At 40.1% G+C, this 21,859-nt stretch overlaps 2 protein-coding genes across 6 annotated transcripts in view; one reads left to right on the forward strand and one right to left on the reverse strand.

The window, feature by feature from the left end:
• Window positions 1-4,515: 4,515 nt before the first annotated feature.
• Window positions 4,516-16,654, reverse strand: ACP1 (acid phosphatase 1). Of its 2 annotated transcripts, none has more exons than XM_083348180.1 (6): window positions 16,547-16,654; window positions 8,473-8,546; window positions 8,112-8,225; window positions 6,470-6,531; window positions 4,779-4,884; window positions 4,516-4,684 (listed from the first exon to the last, which is right to left on the reverse strand). In XM_083348180.1, the coding sequence occupies exons 1-6, from the start codon at window positions 16,587-16,589 to the stop codon at window positions 4,607-4,609; spliced, it is 477 nt and encodes a 158-aa protein (XP_083204306.1). In that variant the 5' UTR covers window positions 16,590-16,654; the 3' UTR covers window positions 4,516-4,606. The 2 variants fall into 2 exon arrangements, with proteins under 2 accessions (XP_083204306.1, XP_083204305.1); XM_083348179.1 differs by lacking the exon at window positions 8,112-8,225 and adding an exon at window positions 8,284-8,397.
• Window positions 16,655-16,766: 112 nt separating this feature from the next.
• The window catches only part of SH3YL1 (SH3 and SYLF domain containing 1), a 98,556-nt gene continuing 93,463 nt past the window's right edge, over window positions 16,767-21,859 (forward strand). For 2 of the 4 annotated variants that reach the window (XM_083348175.1, XM_083348176.1), the window contains exon 1: window positions 16,768-17,079. In XM_083348175.1, the coding sequence (XP_083204301.1) occupies window position 17,079 (1 nt within the window). In that variant the 5' untranslated portion in view covers window positions 16,768-17,078. Of the gene's footprint in view, window positions 17,080-21,859 lie in introns of all 4 variants that reach the window. The other 2 variants (XM_083348174.1, XM_083348173.1) reach the window with 2 other exon arrangements.

Genomic DNA, 21,859 nt, shown 5'->3' on the forward strand with positions numbered 1-21,859 from the left:
CAATCATTAACTCTAATAAAAATGGTTATGATCAAATCATTCTAAGTTAAAAAAAATTCTACCAAAACTTGTTGGCTATGAAACACAAATGTCAAATTTACTGTATAAAATCCCTTTGTGTTCAATTAGATAAGATAAAGAATTATTAATTAGAATAAGAAAAACCTTGTTCAAATATATTGTTGCTTGCTAACAATGTATTTTTCTAACAAAATGTCCAGTTAAGGATAACACTCATTTTTAATATCCTTAATAAATGTTATAAGAATATAGTGCCTTCATTTTTAAGTGGTAAATCGACAGTTATCATAGAAAGAAACTTTGTACATGATCGGACCAGGTTTCGTATAGCATAGCTTTAGCTTTGCATTAGCTTTGCTTAGCTAATTTCAAAAATACAAAGTTACTAGCTAGATCATAAAATGAAAATTGTACAAAGTAAAATAGCATTTTCACTATTTTATTTGGTCTTGCGCATACTAATCTAGAAGTTAATTAGGGCGGCTGTAAATTTATTTGAAATGAAACCCGACATTCAGGAAAGCAAAAAAGGGTTCCTAGAGTACGTTTTAATATAACCTGAGCAAAGCATCTTATTAATAGGAAATACGGCTGCTTAAAAATGACAAATCCAGAAGGTAACATGAACAGCGGCGAAGTCCACTACAGGCCTATGAGGCTTCCTCTTTTGGGAAGACTTGAAGACACACAAATCCTAACTCTAAAAGAGAAGGGAAAAAACAGTGCTGGCTTGTACTTCCCCATGCAGTGTTTATAAGGACTCGACTCTGGCAACGCTCTGAATAATTGCAAAATGCAGACGAAGTATACTCTGAGAAGAAGATGAAAGTTTTGGCAAATAATTGCCTACAACCCTCTGTTATCTTTTTAAACCATTAACCACACAATATCATACTGCATATACTGACAATCATCAGTAGAAATGACTCATACAGCATCTGCATGGAATCACTGGTTTATGTCAACATCCTTCAGCATGGGCTTTTTAATAAGCAGATCTTTGCCAGCTGACTTTGCTGCCTGCTTCTGTCTAACAGCTTCTCTTTGGCTTAATCCTGATGCATCCATAAATACTGTTTAAAAAAACAGGAGGGAGCAGGTGAAGGAAAGAAAGAAACCAGTGATGTCATAAGAAAAATCAGTAAAAACTGGCATAAAATGCAAGGGGAGGGCTGTGGCTTTATTTCCACTGGAAAACTATGAACTCTGTAGGTTTTTTAATCCTTCCCTCCGTCATTTTATGCCTTCCACAAAATATATACCAGGCTCCGTAAGGTTACATTTGTGTACAATTCTCTTAACAGAAAACTTGTATTTTTTTTTTCATATTATGGAAATTAAGCAAGTTTACTCTTATATAGTCTACTCCAAGGCTTTTCAACCAGTGGTACGGGTACCACCTGTGGTACATTGGCACCTGGCAGGTGGTATGCGACCTTCCTAGAAAAGTGGTAGCGGGGGAGGGGAATGGCAGCACTGCACAAGACTGAACGAGAGACAGCTGGAGCTGCAGAGCTGTCAGGGCTCAGTGGAAGCGCCAGGATCAACGCTTCTTTGCGGCTGTCAGGGCTCCGTGGAAGTGCCAGGATCAGCGCCAGGCTCCAGCTGGAGCTTGGCGCTGATCCTGGCACTTCTGCTGAGCCCAGAAGAAGCGCCAATCAGCTGGAATGTTGCAGGATCTCCAGGGTCTTGTGATTTACATTCAAATGCTTGGCAACTGATTCATATTTATGATGGTCACAGTGTCCCAGGGTCATGGGAAGTGACCAAAACCTGCTGCCACCACCCAGCAGATGGATGGGGGGAATAAAAACCAAACACACCCCACCCCCGCTGCCAATCCTCAACAGAAATGCTCACAATGAAAACCTCAGGAGGAAGAGCGCTGCCGGGCAGGAAAGCAAGCAGCATACCATAGTTAAAGTGCTTGGGGGGGCACTTTTTCAGTGTCATTGTAACTTCAAACAGTCACTATAAGTGAACTGTTGTAAGTCGAGGACTACCTGTACTTCATCACATTTTTCCTTTTTTTTTTTTGGTCAAGTTTTTGACACCTTGCTAGGCGACTGGTGGCACCCAGATGCTGCCATATCCTAAAAGTGGTATAATGGGTGAAAAGGTTGAAAAGCCCTGGTCTACTCTATTTCTATTGGTGCTGGAGCTCTAAGGAACTGATCAGAATTTGAAACACATAATCTATTATTATCTTCCTTCCAAATGCTATAGTATTTTTTTCAAACATTGTGTCAATAGCCTTTAAGGCATTTTTTTTAAAGTTTAAAAATAAATAAGTGGTTATTTACTTCAATTCATATTCTTTAAAAAAGATCATACCACTAGGAAATTCTTTTGTCAGTGCATCAGCTATTTGATTCACAGCATTCTATATGGCTGAATATCATAAAGTCTTTCCTACATTATTTTTTTTTTCTGGCTTACCTCCACATCTATATTTTGTATAATATATAGTGATGAAAGGATATCAAAACATACTATTTTTCAGTCATCTAACAATTGACAAATAAAAATGTACAGGGAAGTATTTATAAAGTTTCAATGTGAAAAGAAAAATGTTTAGCACACCATAGTTAACAACAGCAATAGGAAACAGACCTGTGTGCCATATTTACGAATCTAAGGTTTTTTTTTTATGTAACTACAATATAGTCCTCGACTTATGACCACAATTGAGCCCAACATTTATGTTGTAGAGACAGCTGTTGAGTTTTGCCCCATTTTACAACCTTTCTTGCCTGCCAAAGTTGTTAAATGAATCACTGCAGTTGCCAAGCGTCTGAATTTTGACCACATGACCATGGGGATGCTGCAACGGCCATAAGTGTGAAAGACGGTCATAAAGTCACTCTTTTCAATGCTGTTGTAACTTTGAATGGTCACTAAACAAACTGTTGTATACAGGCGTTCGTCGACTTACTACTGCACTGGCTTATGACCTGTGCCAGAAGTTAGAGCCACCCTAGCCTCCCCGTAGTCACCTGATCAAAATTCAAGTTCCTTCCACTTGCCTCTCTCTCCCCTGCCCCCTTCTATGATCTTCAATGCCGGGGAAGTCGAATGGTGCAGGACAAAGCAGTCAACCTTCCCCAGGGCTGAACACCCTAGGAACCTCCACAGTGGGGCACAAAACAGCTGCCCCATGGGAAGTTCCAAATGCCCAGGAGACTCCAAGGGCGTAAGGCAGCCCCCCCTCCCCCCCCCCCGCAAAGGAGCTATTTCCACTGAAGCCGATTTCCTCTGGGAACGTGAGCTCAATGGTTTTAACCCAGGAAAGTCAACCCGAAACCTCTTAAAATTATCAAGCTTTAAGGCAGACATGTCAAACACAAGGCCCGGGGGCCGGATTCGGCCCGCGAAGTGGTTTCATGTGGCCCGCGAAGCCATCCTGGAAACAGTGAGGGAACGGCCCCCACTGCCTTGGCCCTGGCCCAGAGACCCTCCTTCTGCCAGAGACCCTCAGATCTGTCCCACTCCTGCCCAGGCCCCCATAGGCACCCTTGATGCGAACGATGCAGAGCTGGCCACGCCCACCCCGTAGGCCATACGCACTCTAGCCACGCCCACCCAGTAGGCCATGCCCACCCTGGCCATACCCACCCGGCCCCCTGAGGGCAACTGCAATGCTGATGCGGCCCTCAATGAAATTGAGTTTGACACCCCTGCTTTAAGGCATGCTCAGTCTGACTCTTTGCAGAGAAAAAGCCAGCCACAATGTTTAGCTTTTAGAATCAAGGGTGCTTTACGCAGCCTTGGGAAACCAAGCTTTCTTCCCAGAGCCCTGGCAAAATGAGGCAAGCTCTTTTTTTTTTCGTCACGAAGCAAGCTCGTGTTCCAGCCTTGCCCAGGAACATGGGAAAAGGGGTAGTTTAAGACACTGCAGCTGAGCTGCTGCCTTTAGTATTTTTCTTCTTTTTCATAAAGATCCAGGCTGGTGAAGGTCAGTTGCCATGGGGCAGTGCAGGGCAGGGCAAAAAGGGCAGCTGGGCTGGAGCTTCCCAGGCATTCAGAGCTACATGAGGGGAGGCTGCTTTATGCCCCACTGTGGAAGCTTCTCAGGTGTTTTGATCTTTCTCCGTCTCGCACTGTTTCGCTGCACTGAAGGCAACTACAGTTTCTTTCCCTGGCTTCCCTACATCTGTGCCATGCCACAGCACCCCTGTAACTTGCACGTGGCCTGCGCCAAGCCCCCCAGGGACTCCCCCACCTCCTGAGACACCCTGCTTAACAGCCTGCCTGATCGCTTAACAATCATGCTTGGGACAGCCATGATGCAGTTGAAAAATTGAGTTAGGTCACTTGGTGACCCGCTTAATGACCAAAACTTACCACCAAAATTCTAGGCTCAACTGTGGTCAGAAGTATATGGAATCACACATATTTTTTTTCCATTTAGTTTGAAAAAACATGTTCTCAAGTAATATACTGTATACCCATTCGGTGTACTACAACGATTAAAATTAAGAACGCACAAGTGTATCTATTTTAGAGGCACACTATCATAGTTTAATGTTAACTGAGATTTTGCTCTAATGTCATAGAATTATTCACGTTCAGAAACATAACCACATCAATGAGGTTTCTCCAAAAATTCTTTACAGCATCTGAGACATTGCTGATAAACAGTTTCAAAATCTTCATCATTTCCCTGGAGGTGAAAAGAAAAAAAAACAGAGTCCTAAATTACATTATTTTTCTTACAAATAACGACAGTTAAATAGATTAAATAAGAAAATACTTACATAATATGGATCCTCAATAATAAGCTGATTCTGTGGATCATAACTACCAAGAAGTTCAATTTTAGCTTTGCAGTTTTTAATTTGATTGCATTTTCTTCTCAAGTCTCTAAAAGAGATTAGTTAACTTTCCATTATTATTAAGTAAAGCATATCTTTTTCATCAGTATATTGCTGTATATAAAAGAAGCATCTGCACTTGTAATAGACTCCCTTGATGACAAAGGTAACTATTCACAATGAGATCTACAGTGAGGAATTTTCCATGGCTTTCAAGCATTTTGCCAAGCAGAAATGGAAATGTGTTAATAATTCATTTTGGAAGAAAAATTGGGGGGGGGAGGCAGTTTTACTCTCAGCCAATAAAATGGGATGCAAAATCACATATAAAAACGTTGCTGCATCTTCTTTCGGGTACCTGCCAGTAGGTAATAGCTGACCTCTTGCAATTATCCAGAAAGTATATCTATCAGAATGGAACATATAGCATAGGCAAGCCCTTATTAAATCACGATCCAGCCTTTGGCCTGATGTAAAAGAGAGAATACTAAAGAAAGGGAAGATATTTAAATTGTAGAGGGAAGCTGCAATTAAGGGATGTCAATCTGTCTGTCAATTATGGAATTGCAATCAAAGTAGTGGAGATGAGGAAATGGAGCTGTGTTATGATGACTGTTTCCCACAGCCAATTTAAAGCATTATCCACCAGTCCTTTAACCAGCATAAAATTTGTTGCACCTATCCTATCACAGCGTAACTCTGCCAATTGGCTATGGCCCTATTTTGCTGTGTGCACAGCACGTTAAAAGGGACAAGGAGATTCCCCCAGCATTGTTTCTTTCCTGATCCATCAAGCAGCTATGAGGAAAACATTTACCATTCCTTCATGTAGGATGGGAAGTGAGTTCTAACAGATGGCTAGGCTGATGGGTTTAGTGACACACCCTGGCTTTGTGCTTGTGTATTGCACAAGTCCGTTCAAAGAGAACTCGGGCTTCTACTGGATGCAGATTTAAAGCTCTACTGAGACGGCCAAACCAGTTGCTTCTTACAGGCATGGCAGAAGGGAACTGCTATGTGAAGTGGTAGAGTGGGAACTACCGGTGGTCAGCTTACCGTTTGAACTAATCTGGGATCCTCTGCCTGAAGTAGTAGCAGCTAAAAGGGGAGATCACGTATGAACAAACTGGATTTTCCTGCTGTTAGAATTAAAATTAAATTATCTAACAGTGCACAGATATTAGGGGGGACAGGGGGGACCCGAGCCAGCTGAAGTGGGCCATAGATATTCTAGATTTCACTTCACTGCGAGTCCAGCAGAATAGCCATTAAATCTATACCCACTGTAAAACTGTCCAGGTGTGCAGCCTGCTTCGTGTGGAAAATGCTACTCCTTAAAACTGGAATTCTGAGGACCACTTGAAGCTATCCTTGTGGGTGGGACACAGACACAGTAGACAAAAGGGGCTGCTGAGATACTATAGGTCAGCGCTTCAGACTGACAGAAAGACCCCTGTTTTTCACACCTCTATGTTCCATTCTAATATTTTTATACATTTCAAATAAGCTTACACAAGTCTATTGGGAAAGAAGAACATTGAATTTTACAGGGGTTTCCTTTCAGTGACAAGTAGAGAGAATGCTGAGGTAGATACAAACATTTATTAGCAAAATTCACAGCTTTTAACACTTACTGTAGATTGCTTTCATCCATGCAAAGAATATAATCGAACGTCAGGAAATCATCTTTTGTAATCTAAAATTCGAAAGATAGATTTCATTTTAAAGATGAAAAAAAAGATTATTGATGAATAGTTAAAAAACGCACTTGATTGCTATTTTAACAAGAAGCAATGTTTTTGTTGTTTGCTGAAGAATGCCAGTCAGAAAGAAACAAAGATTCTAGTACAATATATAAAAACTGGTAACTATTGTTCTTTTGGCAAATATAATAAATAATGTCCTTAACACATCCCCAACAAATAATTGTATACAGTTCCTAATCACAAGAGTTTTATGAAAAGAACCTTAAAACTTGCTTTAATGGTATTTGCAGTGACACCTCAATTCACCGGACTTTGATATAATGGACTTTATATCAAATAGATTTCCAATATGCAAATAAAGCCATCTGTGTGATGACATAAGTATTTGCCTAATGGCCACTACACAAATTACATAAATTGCTACAATGATGTATTCTTCTATTTAATAAACATCTACAATATAATGTTTATACAATAAACAATATAAACAGTAAACATTTGTTGCAGAACCAGCTTCGCTCCATTACATTAGCCCATCCCATTCAATCATGCTGCAGATCCTGTCAGTCAAGGAATTTCGTTTGGCAGGGTCTAGGAAGAAAGTCTTCTCTGCCGGTGCCCCTGTATTGTGGAACATCCTCTTCCTAGAAGTGAGGTCAGTCCCCAGGGTCCTGGCCTTCTGCAAAGGGGTCAAAACGTGGCTCTGCGGTCTTACAAGGGGCACAGAGGGCCATGAATCCCCCCCCTTGCCTGTAGCAATTAATGCTGCTTGGAGAAAGGTATGAGGTCGTTTGGTAGGAAGAACATACCTCACACAGCCTAGGCATGCTTCTCAGAAGCTGAAGAAAAACAATGAAGGTAAGTGTGGTGCTTTCAACATGCTGGTGGACCTTATAGCCAGCCAAGGTCTCCCGGGCCATAGTAGGTTTGCGTACTAAGTGGGCAGCTGAGATGGGGGGGGGAGATCGTGGGGAGCTGCAGAGCCCCTATGGTCATAACTGTGGACGAGCTCCAGTGCCCAAATTTTGTTCATGTGACTGCAGGGATACTGCAACTGCAGGGACAAGTTGTATAGCACCATCCTAAGTTGAGAACTATCTGTATAGAGTATTTTGTATAAGGTAGAATGTAATAAAATTTCCATGGTTATTTTATATAGTTTAAAATCTGAGATTAATTTTAAAAAATTCCATTTACATTTTTAAAAAATTAAATGTTTAAAAACCATTAACTTTTAATCTGTCCTGGATGCCACCTTCTTCAGCATGTGGAAACCCAAGCAAAGAGGTATCCAAAAGTCCAAGCAGAGGAAATGGCCAATGGCCAATAACATTCTCAGTATGGGTTTGTTGCAAAACCTCAGAGAGAGAGGTGAATCAAGTTACAATGTTAACAGTATCTATGACTTAACCTCAATTTTACAAAAGATGTTCAATTTTTAATGCTTTATCCACCCTTGCACAGAATACAAAAATGTTGTAGCATACATATATGCCCTTGTTTTCTGAACACATGCACCCAAGCACGCACACACGCGCGCGCGCACACACACACACACACACACTTCTACCTGTCGTGCTTTATGAGCTGTTTCAATTTCATGATTTCTCAGGCAGTTTAAAGCCCTTGGATCTGGACAGCGTCCCACGTTCCAGTCAGAAACAGCACCACTGTCTATTATCCACTGCAAACAATAAGAACATAGGCAGACACAAGTTTAAAAGAATATGTGGGTACAGTACCTGCCTGGCAATATGATTCATAATTATGCCATATTTTCTCATGCAATTCTGGCCTCGATAATCTGGAGGGTTTCCTATTTCATATGTAGAGGTTGCTGCACTGTCTATCCTCCACTACAGAAAAACAAAAGCAATTTATTCAAATAATGCTAGCAGAAAAATGGCTTGAGTAATTAAAATGAAGTTTACCTTATTTTCAATGTTTTCCTCCTTTACGAGTTTTCTAAAAACAGCTTCAGCTATGGGAGACCGGCAAATATTCCCTGTAGAAATAAAGATTCAGTCCAATGAATCTCAATTACAATTTCACCTATACTGAGAAAAAAAATCTACTCAGTCATTAGACCTATGGAGACTGATCTGAGGAAGAAAGGGCAATCTTTGTCTGTTTTTGGCTTCAGCCAAAGGCAAATCTAATCTCCCCTGGCCTGGAGAGAGCCACTGGCTTCCTTTCCACTTTACGTCTTCTTTTTCTAATGTAGGAAATACTTAATTTATAAAGTATATTGCCTTTCCATTTACTTATTTGTATACTGCATTTATGCTTTGTACAAATAACTCAAGGCAGTAAATATATTCAACACACTTTCCTCCTATTACTTACCCCACAGCAAGTATCTTGTGAAGTAATTTGGGCTGAGAGAAAGAAAGAGCAACTGGCTCAAAGTCTGTTCCTAGGTGGCTTTCACGCCTAAGGCAGATTTAGAACTCAAAAAGTCTCCAGGTTTCTAGGCTGGTGCCTTAACTACACCAATCTCTTTCTCTCTCTCTCTCTCTCTGTTTCTTTTGCGCGCGCACCTCCGCACCAACGGGCAGCGGCGCCGCTCTTTGGGAAAGCTGTTGCGGCACGTTTGCAGGCTGCCGAAGGCGGTAGCTCTGCAAACGGGCCGTCGCGCAACCGGGAACCGGTTCCACAACACATAAAAAAAATTGGCAACCGCGCGCGTCCACGCATGCGCAAGAAAAACCCATTTTGCGCATGTGCAAAACTTTTTTGCGCATGCGCATGCATGGACGCACGCACGCGGCTCCCACTTTTTTTTATGTGTGACGGAACCGGTTCCCAGTGGCTCTTTCCCTTTTTCAGGTTGCCGACCCCTGTACTAGCCTAACAACACACTTCCCCATAAGAGTATTTTTCTTGTTCACACAAGTATAATCCAGAAAGAGCCAACCTGTTTCAAAGTCTGGGAGTAATACGTACATATGTATTATTTTACCACAAATGCTCAGGACTACTTCTATGACAGAAGTATACTGTATGCATCAACAACTTTTACTGGATATCAGTAGAGCTAGGAAGACCTTTGATGTAGGCACTCTCCATCCTTATATGCCAACACCATCACCTCCAAATTAGAGTTTTACCAACTCATCTCAATGTAACTGGAAATAAGTTCAAGCCTACAGTTTGTGGGTTTTAAATCCAATAGACAATTCCTAGTGAAACTACAGATAGGCAGTTTGTCCTATTGCAAGAAATGATTTGCAGTCTTCTAAATTCACATTAATGAAATATTAACTGAACTTCAAAAAGATACAAGTTTGATAAAACATAAATTCCTTCCCACTATACAGTACCTTAGTCATTGTTCCTATGAATTAAGAGTACAAATCTGAACTGAGTGACACAATGTAAGTCAAAGACTCCAGACCCCAATATAACAATTAGTATAGATAACAGGCTGTCCCAGAACCTAAACTCACATTTGAAGTGGTATTATTGATGAATACAACTAAGTTTACTGTTTTGGCTTCATTCTATTTGTGACTTTGTAAAGGTCACATATTATTTTAATCTGCTAAAGTAAAATAAACTCAAGGTAAATGTAGGGGTGCTTTTTTCCCCCCTACAAAAGGCACAATTGTTCGAAGTAACTGAAGACAGACAATGTGTGAAGGAACTGAATATACTTTAGAATTGAAAAATAAAGGTGGAAAAAACTATTCCCATAACCACATTAACCCATTTGACAAATCCCACAGGATGAATTTTCTGAATTCCTGACCAAATAACTTGATGCAACAACGCCACAGTAAATTTCAAATAATTAATTCATCATAGCTACTAGAATCACGGTGGATAATAATCGATGATTTGTTTTAAAAAAATGGATTTTTTTATCAAATTTATTTTTAAAAATGCTTTTGGAGTAAAAATCTATCTAAAGATAGTTTTCTATTTAAGATACATTAATAATTTAGTTTATTCAGCATGAATTGGAGCTTAGTTATGTAGCATGAGGCTGTATATTCTGCAATATTTACATTTTTGGTAAACTCATTCAATGAATCCAAGCTCTGCAAGCTGAGATAACATGCATTGCACTGATGCATTCACAACACAATTTCACAGTAAACATGAGATAAATCATAAAACAAAATTCAGGAATATTCATTTATTCCATTGTTTTGCAAATCTATGTATACTACAAACTGTATGAAGAGAAGAAAAATGCATCTGTACCAGGCTCTGTTTTAAATAAAAGAATTTGAGTAGTTCTCCAACTATGTGAGACTAACCTACTAACCTAGAATCGGTTTTGATATTGCTGACAGCTTATTATCCTAAATAGGAAAGCTTCATTTTGTTTGCAAATAATATCAAACATTCTAACTACCAGCAAGAATGAGTCCTTACATTTAAAGAGCACCTGTCATTTCAGATCCATCATGGCAGCGCCTGTTAGCGGGCATCCACTCACCTGTTGCCCACCACATCCCTCATCTTTTTGTGTCACTACCGCATCACCAGCCATCCCATTAAAGTGAATGTGACTGTCAGTGAGTCAACAGCATGTCAGAGATGCCGCCGCTGCGGGACAGAGATGACATTTGCTCTTTAAAAATTATGATTTAAATTGAATTGATTTAAATCAAGCCTTTTTACTAGTGATTTACCGTATATACTTGAGTATAAGCCGACTCGAATATAAGCCGAGACCCCTAATTTTACCCCCCCAAAATGGAAAAAGTTATTGACTCGAGTATAAGCCGAGGCTCGGAAATGCAGCAGCTCACCTTATGCTCCTCTCCAGAGATCTTCCCTCAGCAGCGGCCGGCAAAGTAGCTCGCACGCGAAACAAGCCTGGCAGAGGAGCCGGAGCGGTGAGCAGAGGCGCCCAGGCCGGATCCTGCAAGGCCCCGGCCGAGACGCGACCCCAGCAGTGTCAGGCAAAGTAGCTCACATGCAAAACAAGCCCGGCAGAGGAGCCGGAGCAGCTCCGCTGCTGGGGGCGCGTCTCGGCCGGGCCTTGCAGGATCTGGGTCGGGCGCCTCTGCTCGCCGCTCCGGCTCCTCTGCCGGGCTTGTTTCGCATGTGATTCCGGGCCAGGTGCTGCTGAGGGCGAGCAGAGGCGCCCGGGCCGGATCCTGCAAGGCCCTGGCTGAGACGCGCCCCCAGCAGCGTCAGGCAAAGTAGCTCGGCCGCGCACAAGTCCTCGGTAAGTTCTTTTTTTTTGTTCACTGGAGTATAAGCCGAAGTGGATTTTTCAGCCCAAAAAGTGGGCTGAAAAATTCGGCTTATACTCAAGTATATACGGTAAGTCAACTTGATTGAAATCAAACCCACCCTGACTAGAACAGTGAAAAGTATTTACTGTGACACTGTTCCAATATTGTCACACAGATATAGATTAGGACAAATTTATTAAATACCTACACTAATATTACTTGGGCAGTTCAATTCTATTATGATTTCAACAGAAGGGACGTGGTGGTTCAGTGGGTTAGGACGCTGAGCTTGCCGATCAGAAGGTTGGCAGTTTGGCGGGTCGAATCCCGAGTGCCGCGTAAAAGAGTGAGCACCTGTTACTCATCCCAGCTTCTGCCAACCTAGCAGTTTGAAAGCACGTAAAAATGCAAGTAGAAAAATAGGGACCACTACGGTGGGAAGGTAACAGCATTCTGTGCGCCTTTGGCGTCTAGTCATGCCGGCCACATGACCATGGAGACGTCCTCGGACAAACGCTGGCTCTTCGGCTTTGAAACGGAGATGAGCACTGGCCCCTAGAGTTGGAAATGACTAGCACGCATGTGCGGGGGAACCTTTACCTTTAACATCTATTTAATAATATTGTCCAAAGGGCTACCAAATCTTGTCTGCACAATTAAGGTAACCATTAGTTGGTAGCATACAGATAAGTTTACTTTCTGCCATCTAGTGGCTGTCTAGATTTTTGCATTCTAGATCTGGCAGTCCTAACTGATAGTTCAAACTAATGTTTCTCAACCTTAGCAACTCTAATATATGTGGATTTCCCCTTCTAGAATTCTCCAATCAGCATGCTGGGAGTTAAAGTCTACATGTCTTAAAGTTACCAAGATTGAGAAACACCGATCCAAACAGATAGCTCATGTACAAATTCTAATGGATTTACAAAACTTCTTTTGGCTGATGATAATCTACCACGCAAAGTTTTACCCTATTTCAGAATATATTACTAAATGGGATCATGCTTATCTACTATATATATCTATTAAAATCCAAAAATGGTATATGATTTGCTGAGTCATTCCAAACATTTCTATAATCCATCATTAAATACATTTCATTTATTGAGGAATGTGGGATTGCTATGTTTTTCAGAGTACTGCCATTTATACCCTGCACTCCAGTAAATAAGAATATGCAAAGGTAGTGCCTATATTGGTTTGGCCCTATTATGCTGTATGAACTAAGGCTGCTGCTTAGAACAAATTTGATATAATGTGTTTCCCCCAAAATAAGACCTGGTCTTTTTTTTGTCTCCAAGAGGCACTTGGTCTTATTTGGGGGGGGGGATGTCTTTTCCACTCACCTCCAGCATGGACAGCCCCGCCAAGCCGGCCCACTTCTGCAGCCAAAGGAGCAGCTTCATTCTGCAGCTGAGAATGGAGTTTTGGCCTCGCAGTTAAAAGGCCTTTCCAGAAGACCACTGCAGCCGAGAACTGAGCTATGGTTTTCAGTTGCAGAGGACTTGCACAACTGAGCTATGGACTGAATCCATAGCTTGGTTCTCGGCTGCAGTGGCCTTCAGGAAAGGCCTCTGACTGCGAAATGTAGGCCTGGGGACTCTGCAGAAGTGGGCTGGCGAGGAGAGGCCTGACTGCAAAGTAAGTGGGTGTGTGGTGCATGGTGAAGCTCCACCCCCACCCCAGCTTGATTTTTAGGTATGTACCTCGTCCCCAAACTAGGGCTTATTTTGGGGGTTGGGCTTATTATTATTTATTATTATTAATTTTATTTGTATACCGCCCTTCTCCCTTCTTCAGGTAACATTCTGAAGTTACATAGTTACGTGTGTAATAAATGCCATTTATTGATAATAATACTAGGTACTATAATTCTTCAAGGATTACATACTTACAATTTGCTATGTAAATAATTGCTCCTATTACAAGCTGAAATTGGATGGTATAGTAATATTTAACCGGCATATTATATTTTGAAATTAATGTAAAATAAGAATTGTACTATAACATAATTTTCAACATTTCACAGATGAAATGAGAAAAACCCCTCTGTAACACTGTTATCCTCATATCGTCCATATGTTGATTAGGCCATGTTTGCACCAAATGATAAGCTGGAGTAGGTAAGAATTGTAGCTTATCAGCAAGGAGCAGCAAACACATTGCTGAATCACTTTCATCCCTCTAGAAATGGTTCAGATAATTAGAAACTGAGTAAGACAGAATTATACCACCCATCCCACCCCCAAAAGGATACTGGCTTGTTGTTCATCTAATACTTTTGGATCATAAACCAACTTCAAATTCTATGCACCATCTCTTGACTGTGTATAAACTATAATTGGATGTATATGTGCATATTAAATTTCTGGTTACTTCAATCATTCTCAGGTGCAGGAGACAAGTGCAGGAAACAAGTAAAAACCATTGACAAACAGAATCCTTTTACTAATAAATCAGAATCCTCAATACATGCTAACCATCTTGTATGAATGCATCAATGTATATTCATTTTATGGACTGTCCTATATTCTGTCTGTCCTACACTATATGGTTTCAAAAGCATGGTGTTTACAAAATTACTATGACAGTACGTTTAAAAATAGTAGATCTGGTTGTACTTAATAGAGAATAGCTGCCACTAAAAAATGCTGGTAAAATTTAATTCACTTATTAGGATCACACAGTACTTTTAACTTTTAAGTTATTTACTGGTTTTATGACAAATTATTCAACTTGTATTTAATGGCTTGCTAAATATTACTTAGTATATGGAATAAGCCACTGGGGCTTATTCAATAAGCTATGATCACACATAACATAAACCAAATTATTCCATCAACTTTCCAATCTGCAAATATCCAAAGAGAAGTTAAACAGAGCTGTGACTATATTCATAGAAAATTGCTTGCCTGTTCTTTAATGCAATTATCAGAAATTAAATGACTCATGACTCTCCTCCCCTAGTGAGATAACAGAAATTGGGGCTTTAACCTCTACACACTATTCGGATAGTAAGTTTAACTAAATTTAACTTGATCAACCTTGGAATAAACATGTATAGGATTATAACTGTATCTAATTATCTGCAGATTAGGATAACAGCTCACCAAAACTATGATGTACCAACACAACAAGCTGAATGGAGGACATTTTAGCAAAGTCTTCACAGTGCAGGTAAATATTTCAAGCAACAGAATGGCATCTGAAATAATCACTAGTAAATGCTTTGAGAGTGATGGAATTGCATTCTAACAATCACAAATTTATAGCAATCAAATCCCAGAAAGTAATTCTGAGTAATGGTAGCTTAGCAAACTGCAATCATGCCAAAATACTGACACACACTGTATATGGTAAGGTCACCATGTAAATGCTGTGATACTTGGTTCTCAACATCAGATTCAAATATGTTTGTCATAGCTTTTGAAGGACATCATAATGCACATTTTATCACTTGTCTCCCAATGCTCTCCCCCCACAGATGCTCATTATTCTACGTTGTGGATTAAAGAATTATCAGAATGCAGATGACTGCCCACTCTGCTTCACCTTTCCATGTACATGAAGTTATATTTTAAGAGACTTTAGAATGCGTTCAAAGAAGCATCTGCAAATGTGATTAAACTAACGTTTCAATGGTTGCTAATATTACAAAGAATCAATGGAAAGTATTAACATTGACTGAGGAACCTTTATTCCATCAATTTTTCTGCACACTAAGGGTTCTTTTTGTAAAATATCTGTTATAAAAGTAATCGTAGGCATCTGTAGGCATAAGTATACATGCTTTTAGGCAGCACATATTCTGCTATGTATTTTTTAAATGTTTCTTTAAAGGACTGATTTGTATAATATCTTCTTTAAAGTTCCAATTTGTGTTATTTACAGCTGTCCCAAGTTTCAGTGCCTCATTTGTGAATGACAGGGTCCCCACTGATACAAACCCAAACCTGAAATAGGGTTGATCTTTTAGAGAATTGTTTATATTATGAATTAAATCCTATTTGCTGTTTTTTTAAAAAAAAATCCAAATCACTTGTTTCAATTAATGAATGACTTCTGTAACTTCAGTACATGTCACAGTTGCCTAGGGACAACTGCTATTGCAGTTGGAATAGCAAAAGTGGAGAGAAGTGCATGCAAACAGTCATTTTATATTGCTTATTATTATTATTCATAACATCCCAAATTAACTGGAAAAAAGCATGGAAGGGGGGGGAGGTGAGATTAAAAAATATGAAGTCAATAAAATTATGAAGCTAATGGACTAAAAATGTACTGAGTGTCTGATTTCACCAGATACACTGAAGCTATCCAAAGGAAAACAATGCAGTCACAAGTAGATTCTCCCCTGTGCAGAATGATGCACGCCTGCCAAAATAAAGAGTTTATCCTCCCGCCGTTACAGTTATTCCCCCTCTTCGTGAATCATGGGGCCGGTAAACTGACTTTTAGGGTAAAACAGCAGCCCTCCCTGCTGCTGCTGTTACTGCTGCAGTACAAGTAAATGCTGATGCCAAAGACGCAGGCAAAGGATGCAATCCAGCAACTCAAGAAAAATGCAAGGAAGGAGCTGTAATGATGAGAAATAAGGAATATATGCAATTAAAAATAAAAGTCCTTCCCCGCAACAGCGGGGAAAAGAGCGGAAGTAGTAAATTAAAAAAATCTTTAATTTCCAATCTTTCCTAATAGTCCCTGTATCAAAATAAAGGGAAAGATTAATAGCTAATGTCCCCCATTTTTTGCCAACCGATGCACTCCACCTCTCTTTCCCTTTAAAAAAAAAACAAAAAACGCCACTCACCCAGACATACGAATAAAACGGACTTCCCTTGCCCCGCCGCCATGATCGCTCAAAACCCCGAAGGCAACGAGGGAAAGGAAAAGTGGACAAAGCCGTTCTCGAACTGACGCAAAATCTTTTTCCGTCGCTTTACGGCAACGGCCCGGTCTGTCTTCGTCCATTGCCTGGATATTAATTTAAAATGTCAAAGACGAGAGACGCTTGGCCTCTTTTGATAGGGAAGACGTAGAATTTCAAACGGGAGCCCCAAAATATTAGTAAAATGTCGGTCAACCCACGCGGTTTCCTTCGCTCATTTTTTTTTCCCTCTTAAAAATCAGGCACTCGGGAAGTCAGCTATTCCCCACCCCCACCCCCGTGCACCTGCTACAGGTGAGCAACCACCGCCGCCGCTGCCGCCTCCGTCTTGCCCAGGCGAAGGGATGTGACGGCGTTGCTTTTCTCGCGTGGGTGGGCGCGTGGCTTTTTTTTTTTTTATCAAGAAGAGCTTTTCCAGCCAGGGTTTCTAGCTCGTGCGCGGACGCCCGGCAGAAGTGAGTATCTGGATGAGGCTGATCTGCGAAGGAGAGGATTTCATCCCGAAGGTGCTTTTTCAGGAGGCAACTGGGCTTGCTTGTTTTTCTTTGAGGACGTTTCACTTCTCACCCAAGAAGCCTCTTCAGCTCTGAATGGATGGTGGGGAAGGGAAAGGTTTATATTCCTTGCAAATGACCAGCTGTCTGCAAGGAATATAAATCCTTTCATTCCCCCACCATCCAGGCTTCTTGGATAAGAAGCGAAACGTCTTCAAAGAAAAACCTGGAAGTCCAGTTGCCTTCTGAAAAATCACCTTTGGGACAAATCATGACCTGGATGCCTGAGAATCTCCATAGAGAGGATTTCATGTATTGGGATTTTGAGAAAAGTGGTGATGTTTTAGTCCGGGAGGGTCCGCATCTGCTTTCGTTTCTTCCTTGTGTTGCATAGACGCATCTATAGCTTTCCTTAACTGTTAGAAATCTGTATTTGTATTTGGCTGCAATGTATAATATGTATTGGGCTGGCAACCAATGCATGAGGAAGATAGATCTACACCAGCTAAAACTAAACGCTTCATATCTCCTTCTTAATCTTTGGGATTATACTAATGATGTGACTTCTTTATTTTAATGGTAAAGTGGGATAAGAATCTAATACATAAACATATATTTCAAGTACAGAGGCAAACATGACTCTGAACATGCATAGTCTTTCCATGTGACTTGCTGTTGCTTTAAAATGTCAGGATGGGGATATGGTTTTGTTTTTGTTTTTGGACTTCCTAGTTTAACCTACAGCCCTGGTTTTTCCTGATACTCTCCCATCCAAATATTAATCACGCCCAACCATGCTTAAGCTATGAGTAAACCAGACAGAGCAAACCCTGTGCTGCCACCTGCTGAGGTAAAATTGTTTGGTTTATTCTTGTTGTGATCAATGGGGTTCAAGGGTACCCAGGATGATTGATTTATTTCCTAGTAATTTATGTGATAAAAGAATAAAAAAATACTTGGCAAATAAATAGTTTTACAGGCATACAGGAGAAAAAGTCTATAGCACCTTCTCAGACTAATATTTTTTTAAAAAACATATTAGTCTGAAAAGATACTAATAGATAGATCTCTGATTTTGAGATATTATAAACCAGGGGTGTCAAACTGGCAGCCTGCTGGCCGGATGTGTCACATGCAGGCCATGACCACCCTGGCTCCACAAAGGCAAAAAATGTCACAATATGTCACGATACATCACATGACACAATCAAGTTTGACGCCCATGTTGTGAACTAACACTGATCTCCTAAATATGTAAAAAGAATAATCATGGATGAAATTGTAGAATCAAAATATAGTTTTGGAAATATCCAAGAGTTACTAGAATAAATTTTGCCACTGAGCTGTAATCTAGGTCAGTACCTTCTTTGTGCTAAAATTGTGGCAAAAGTAGTAGTAACTGAAAATTTCTCACAGGGGTGTCAAACTTGCAACGTCATGTGACGTGTCGTGACGTATCGTGACTTTTTTGCCATTGCCAGCAATGGGGTGGGCGCAGTTTCGCTATGATGCATCTGGCCCGTTGGCTGGCAGTTTGATAACCCTGCTTTATAACATTAACTATCAATTCTCAAAATACATCAGCAGTAAAAACTGTTGAGAAGAGACAGGGAAATATCACATTACATTATGTATACAGTATGGTTAAGGCACCAAGTTAGAAAGCAGGAAACTCAGTTCTCGTCCACTGTAGGTATGAAAGCCGCATGAGTGACTTTGGACCCGACCAGTTACTCTCTCTCGGCCCAATCCACCTGTTATTGTTGTGAGGAACATAGGAGGAAGGAATTTGTAAATATGAGTTATTTATTTAGTTATTTATAAAAATAATAAAAGTGTGTGTCTATAAATAGTTCATATAAATTGCTACTTCTATAAATTGCTTTGAAAAAGACATTTTGTAATAGTTATCCAACCTGTAAATTAGGAGATATACAGGCAGTTGTGTTACTTTCTGCGGTGTTGGACCCTGAAGTAGCTTGAAAATGCTTATGGTTAGTAATTGGATAAAGTATTCTCAACACTTGAAAATCCAGATAAACAATAAGCCCTTGCTCTACTTTTTCTTTCCTCATTTAAATGTTTCAGGCAGTGAATGGAGGGCAGACTAATAAAAACCAGAAGAACAGGCTTTTTTTAATGGCATGCAGTTCTTTAAATAAACTTTTTACCATTATAAGTTGCTATATAGACAAAACTAAGGTGAACTGGGCATGATGGGATTTCATATGTCCTTGCCAAAAAGCAGGTCTGGAAGAGCTCTAATATCCATTTTTAGTCTTCTCAAGTCAGTTGAATATTGAAAAAAGATTAAGGATTCAAGACACCGCTTATCTGTCTCTAAAAGGAAAAGGGGAAAAGCTGGCAAAAGAATGACAACATCTAAAAACTGGCTGGATCTGGATGGGGGCTCCTGCAGAGGAGAAAAAAAAATCCCACAAGGTATCTTTTTAGGAGAGACAGTTTAGAAGTGACTCAAAACCCTGCGGCAGATTCCTCCATTCTTCCATCTCCTCCCTCCTGGTCACATGACCCAAAGGGTTGATGTTGTTAAGGTTTCCAACTTGTTTACATATTTAGGCTCTAGGCATCTTATCCATTTAAGCTGCAATTGCTGTTTATTAGAAGAGCTATATATCTCTTCACCCACACACCAGGAGACAGGCCCAACTCCATAATACTTGACTACATTGTTATCTCATTTACGCTTGGACTATAGCAGGGGTGTCAAACTCAATTTCATTGAGGGCCACATCAGCATTGCGGTTGCCCTCAGGGGGCCGGGTGGGTATGGACAGGGTGGGCATGGCGTACTGGATGGGCATGGCCAGCTCTACATCGTTCGCATCAAGGGTGCCTATGGGGGCCTGGGCAGGAGTGGGACAGATCTGAGGGTCTCTGGCAAAAGGAGGGTCTCTGGGCCATGGCCAAGGCAGTGGGGGCCGTTCCCTCACTGTTTCCAGGATGGCTTCGCGGGCCACATGAAACCATTTTGCAGGCCGGATCCGGCCCCCGGGCCTTGTGTTTGACATGTCTGGACTATAGTCTTTGTAGATTACTCCATGAGGTTAATTTTAAAGATATTTCAAAAGCTGAATTTAATTTGAAATTATTATTAGCCTTGGCCTAGGCAGAATAAAACTCTGTTCTCCAGATACCTAGCTTTTGTTTAGGAATTGGCTTCTTAGCAGAAAACTCATGACTTCAATGGAAAGATTTCATTAATTTGTAGCAGGCAAGCAAGAAGCCATCTGTATACAGAAGTAAAAGCTCTTATTATTTCTGGGTTTAAATTCTAGGCTTTTTCCTCCTGCCTTTTTGAGTTAGTGGAAGCTATTAAAAATTATCTTTGTTCAAGTATTTTTTTTCTAATTTGGAAGCTGCTGGCAGCTTCAATTTTTATAATTCTATGGATAATTTTAGCAGGGGATAGCTATGAGTAGCATATCACTTTGAATTTCATGTGACTGCATTGGCTACTAGTTAAATTTTAGGACCGGCATTTTTAGGACAATTGTTCCAGTTTTAACTGTTAAAGTCCTGAATATACTGTTGTGCTTGTAATATCTTTTGATTTTCTTCAGCTACCTAGACTGGCTGTTCCCCCCCCTCCTCAAAATTAGCTTAAAGCGGTTTTAAGGTAGATCTTCCTTTAGAGCCGCATTGAAAGTTTGCTCAGGTAAAGCAATTCAGCTAGTTCCTTTTACCTTGGATTATTCACACAGGTGCAATAATTGTGTAAATATTTTAACCTGTTCTCTACTATTTGATCTGCTTGAAGTAGAATATTACAACAGAATTGTGGACAAAATCTATTAATTTAAATATATTCACAGTAAAAGTTAAAATTGAAACACAGGAAAAAATTGGATAAGGAAGTGGTGAGCCACTTGTTGTGAAGGACTGGTAGGTACATTGTAGCTCTGGGATAAAGGCATTTTTCTCCATTTTCTGCAGCCTTTTATCCTATGTCCCAATTATTTCAGATGATCCTTATCTCTTCATAGCAATTTCCCAGAGAGATCAAACCAGGGGCTTTAGCTTTTGAGAGCAGAACTACTTAGCTGTGACTGGATAATAAATTTTATTAATAAATTCAGTAAACTTTCAGATTCTAATAATCTTCAGTATTAATTATGAATCATCTTTATAAACATCTCAAATAATCTAGCCTCCACCTCATTGTTGGTCAATATATAAATGAACTGCAATTTTTAAAAATGGACATGGTCTTTTGATTACATAGAAAGCAAGCAGTAGAAGCATGCGCTAATAGAAATGAGTGTTTCTAAGACTATTCCTGAATTTTCTTTCTAAAACAAATGGGAACAGGATTATTATTTATTTTATTTTATTTTTTATTTTTTTTATTTTTTTATTTTTATTGCATTTATATCCCGCCCTTCTCCGAAGACTCAGGGCGGCTTACAAGCTTAGCAGTAGCATATACATTATCAATACAATGCATTATCAATACAATGTAGGTAAAGAGGCACATGGCAGAAGGGCTGTGCTGATTTGGATATACATTTAAATCAACAAATAGTTAATACATGCTATTTGTTAAAGAAAGATATGCAAATGGTAGGTGAGCTTTAGGGTGTTTATTGTTATTTCTGGTGTTCCATCATCTTTTCAAAAACAACTGCATAAGGGAGATTAATATTATTAACAATAGCAGAGAACTGTCAGAATGTGGAAGTAGTTATTCTTTACATATAATCCTCAAGTTACAATGATG

Source organism: Vipera ursinii (genome assembly GCF_947247035.1).
Source record: "Vipera ursinii genome assembly, chromosome: 1".
NCBI lineage: Eukaryota > Metazoa > Chordata > Lepidosauria > Squamata > Viperidae > Vipera > Vipera ursinii.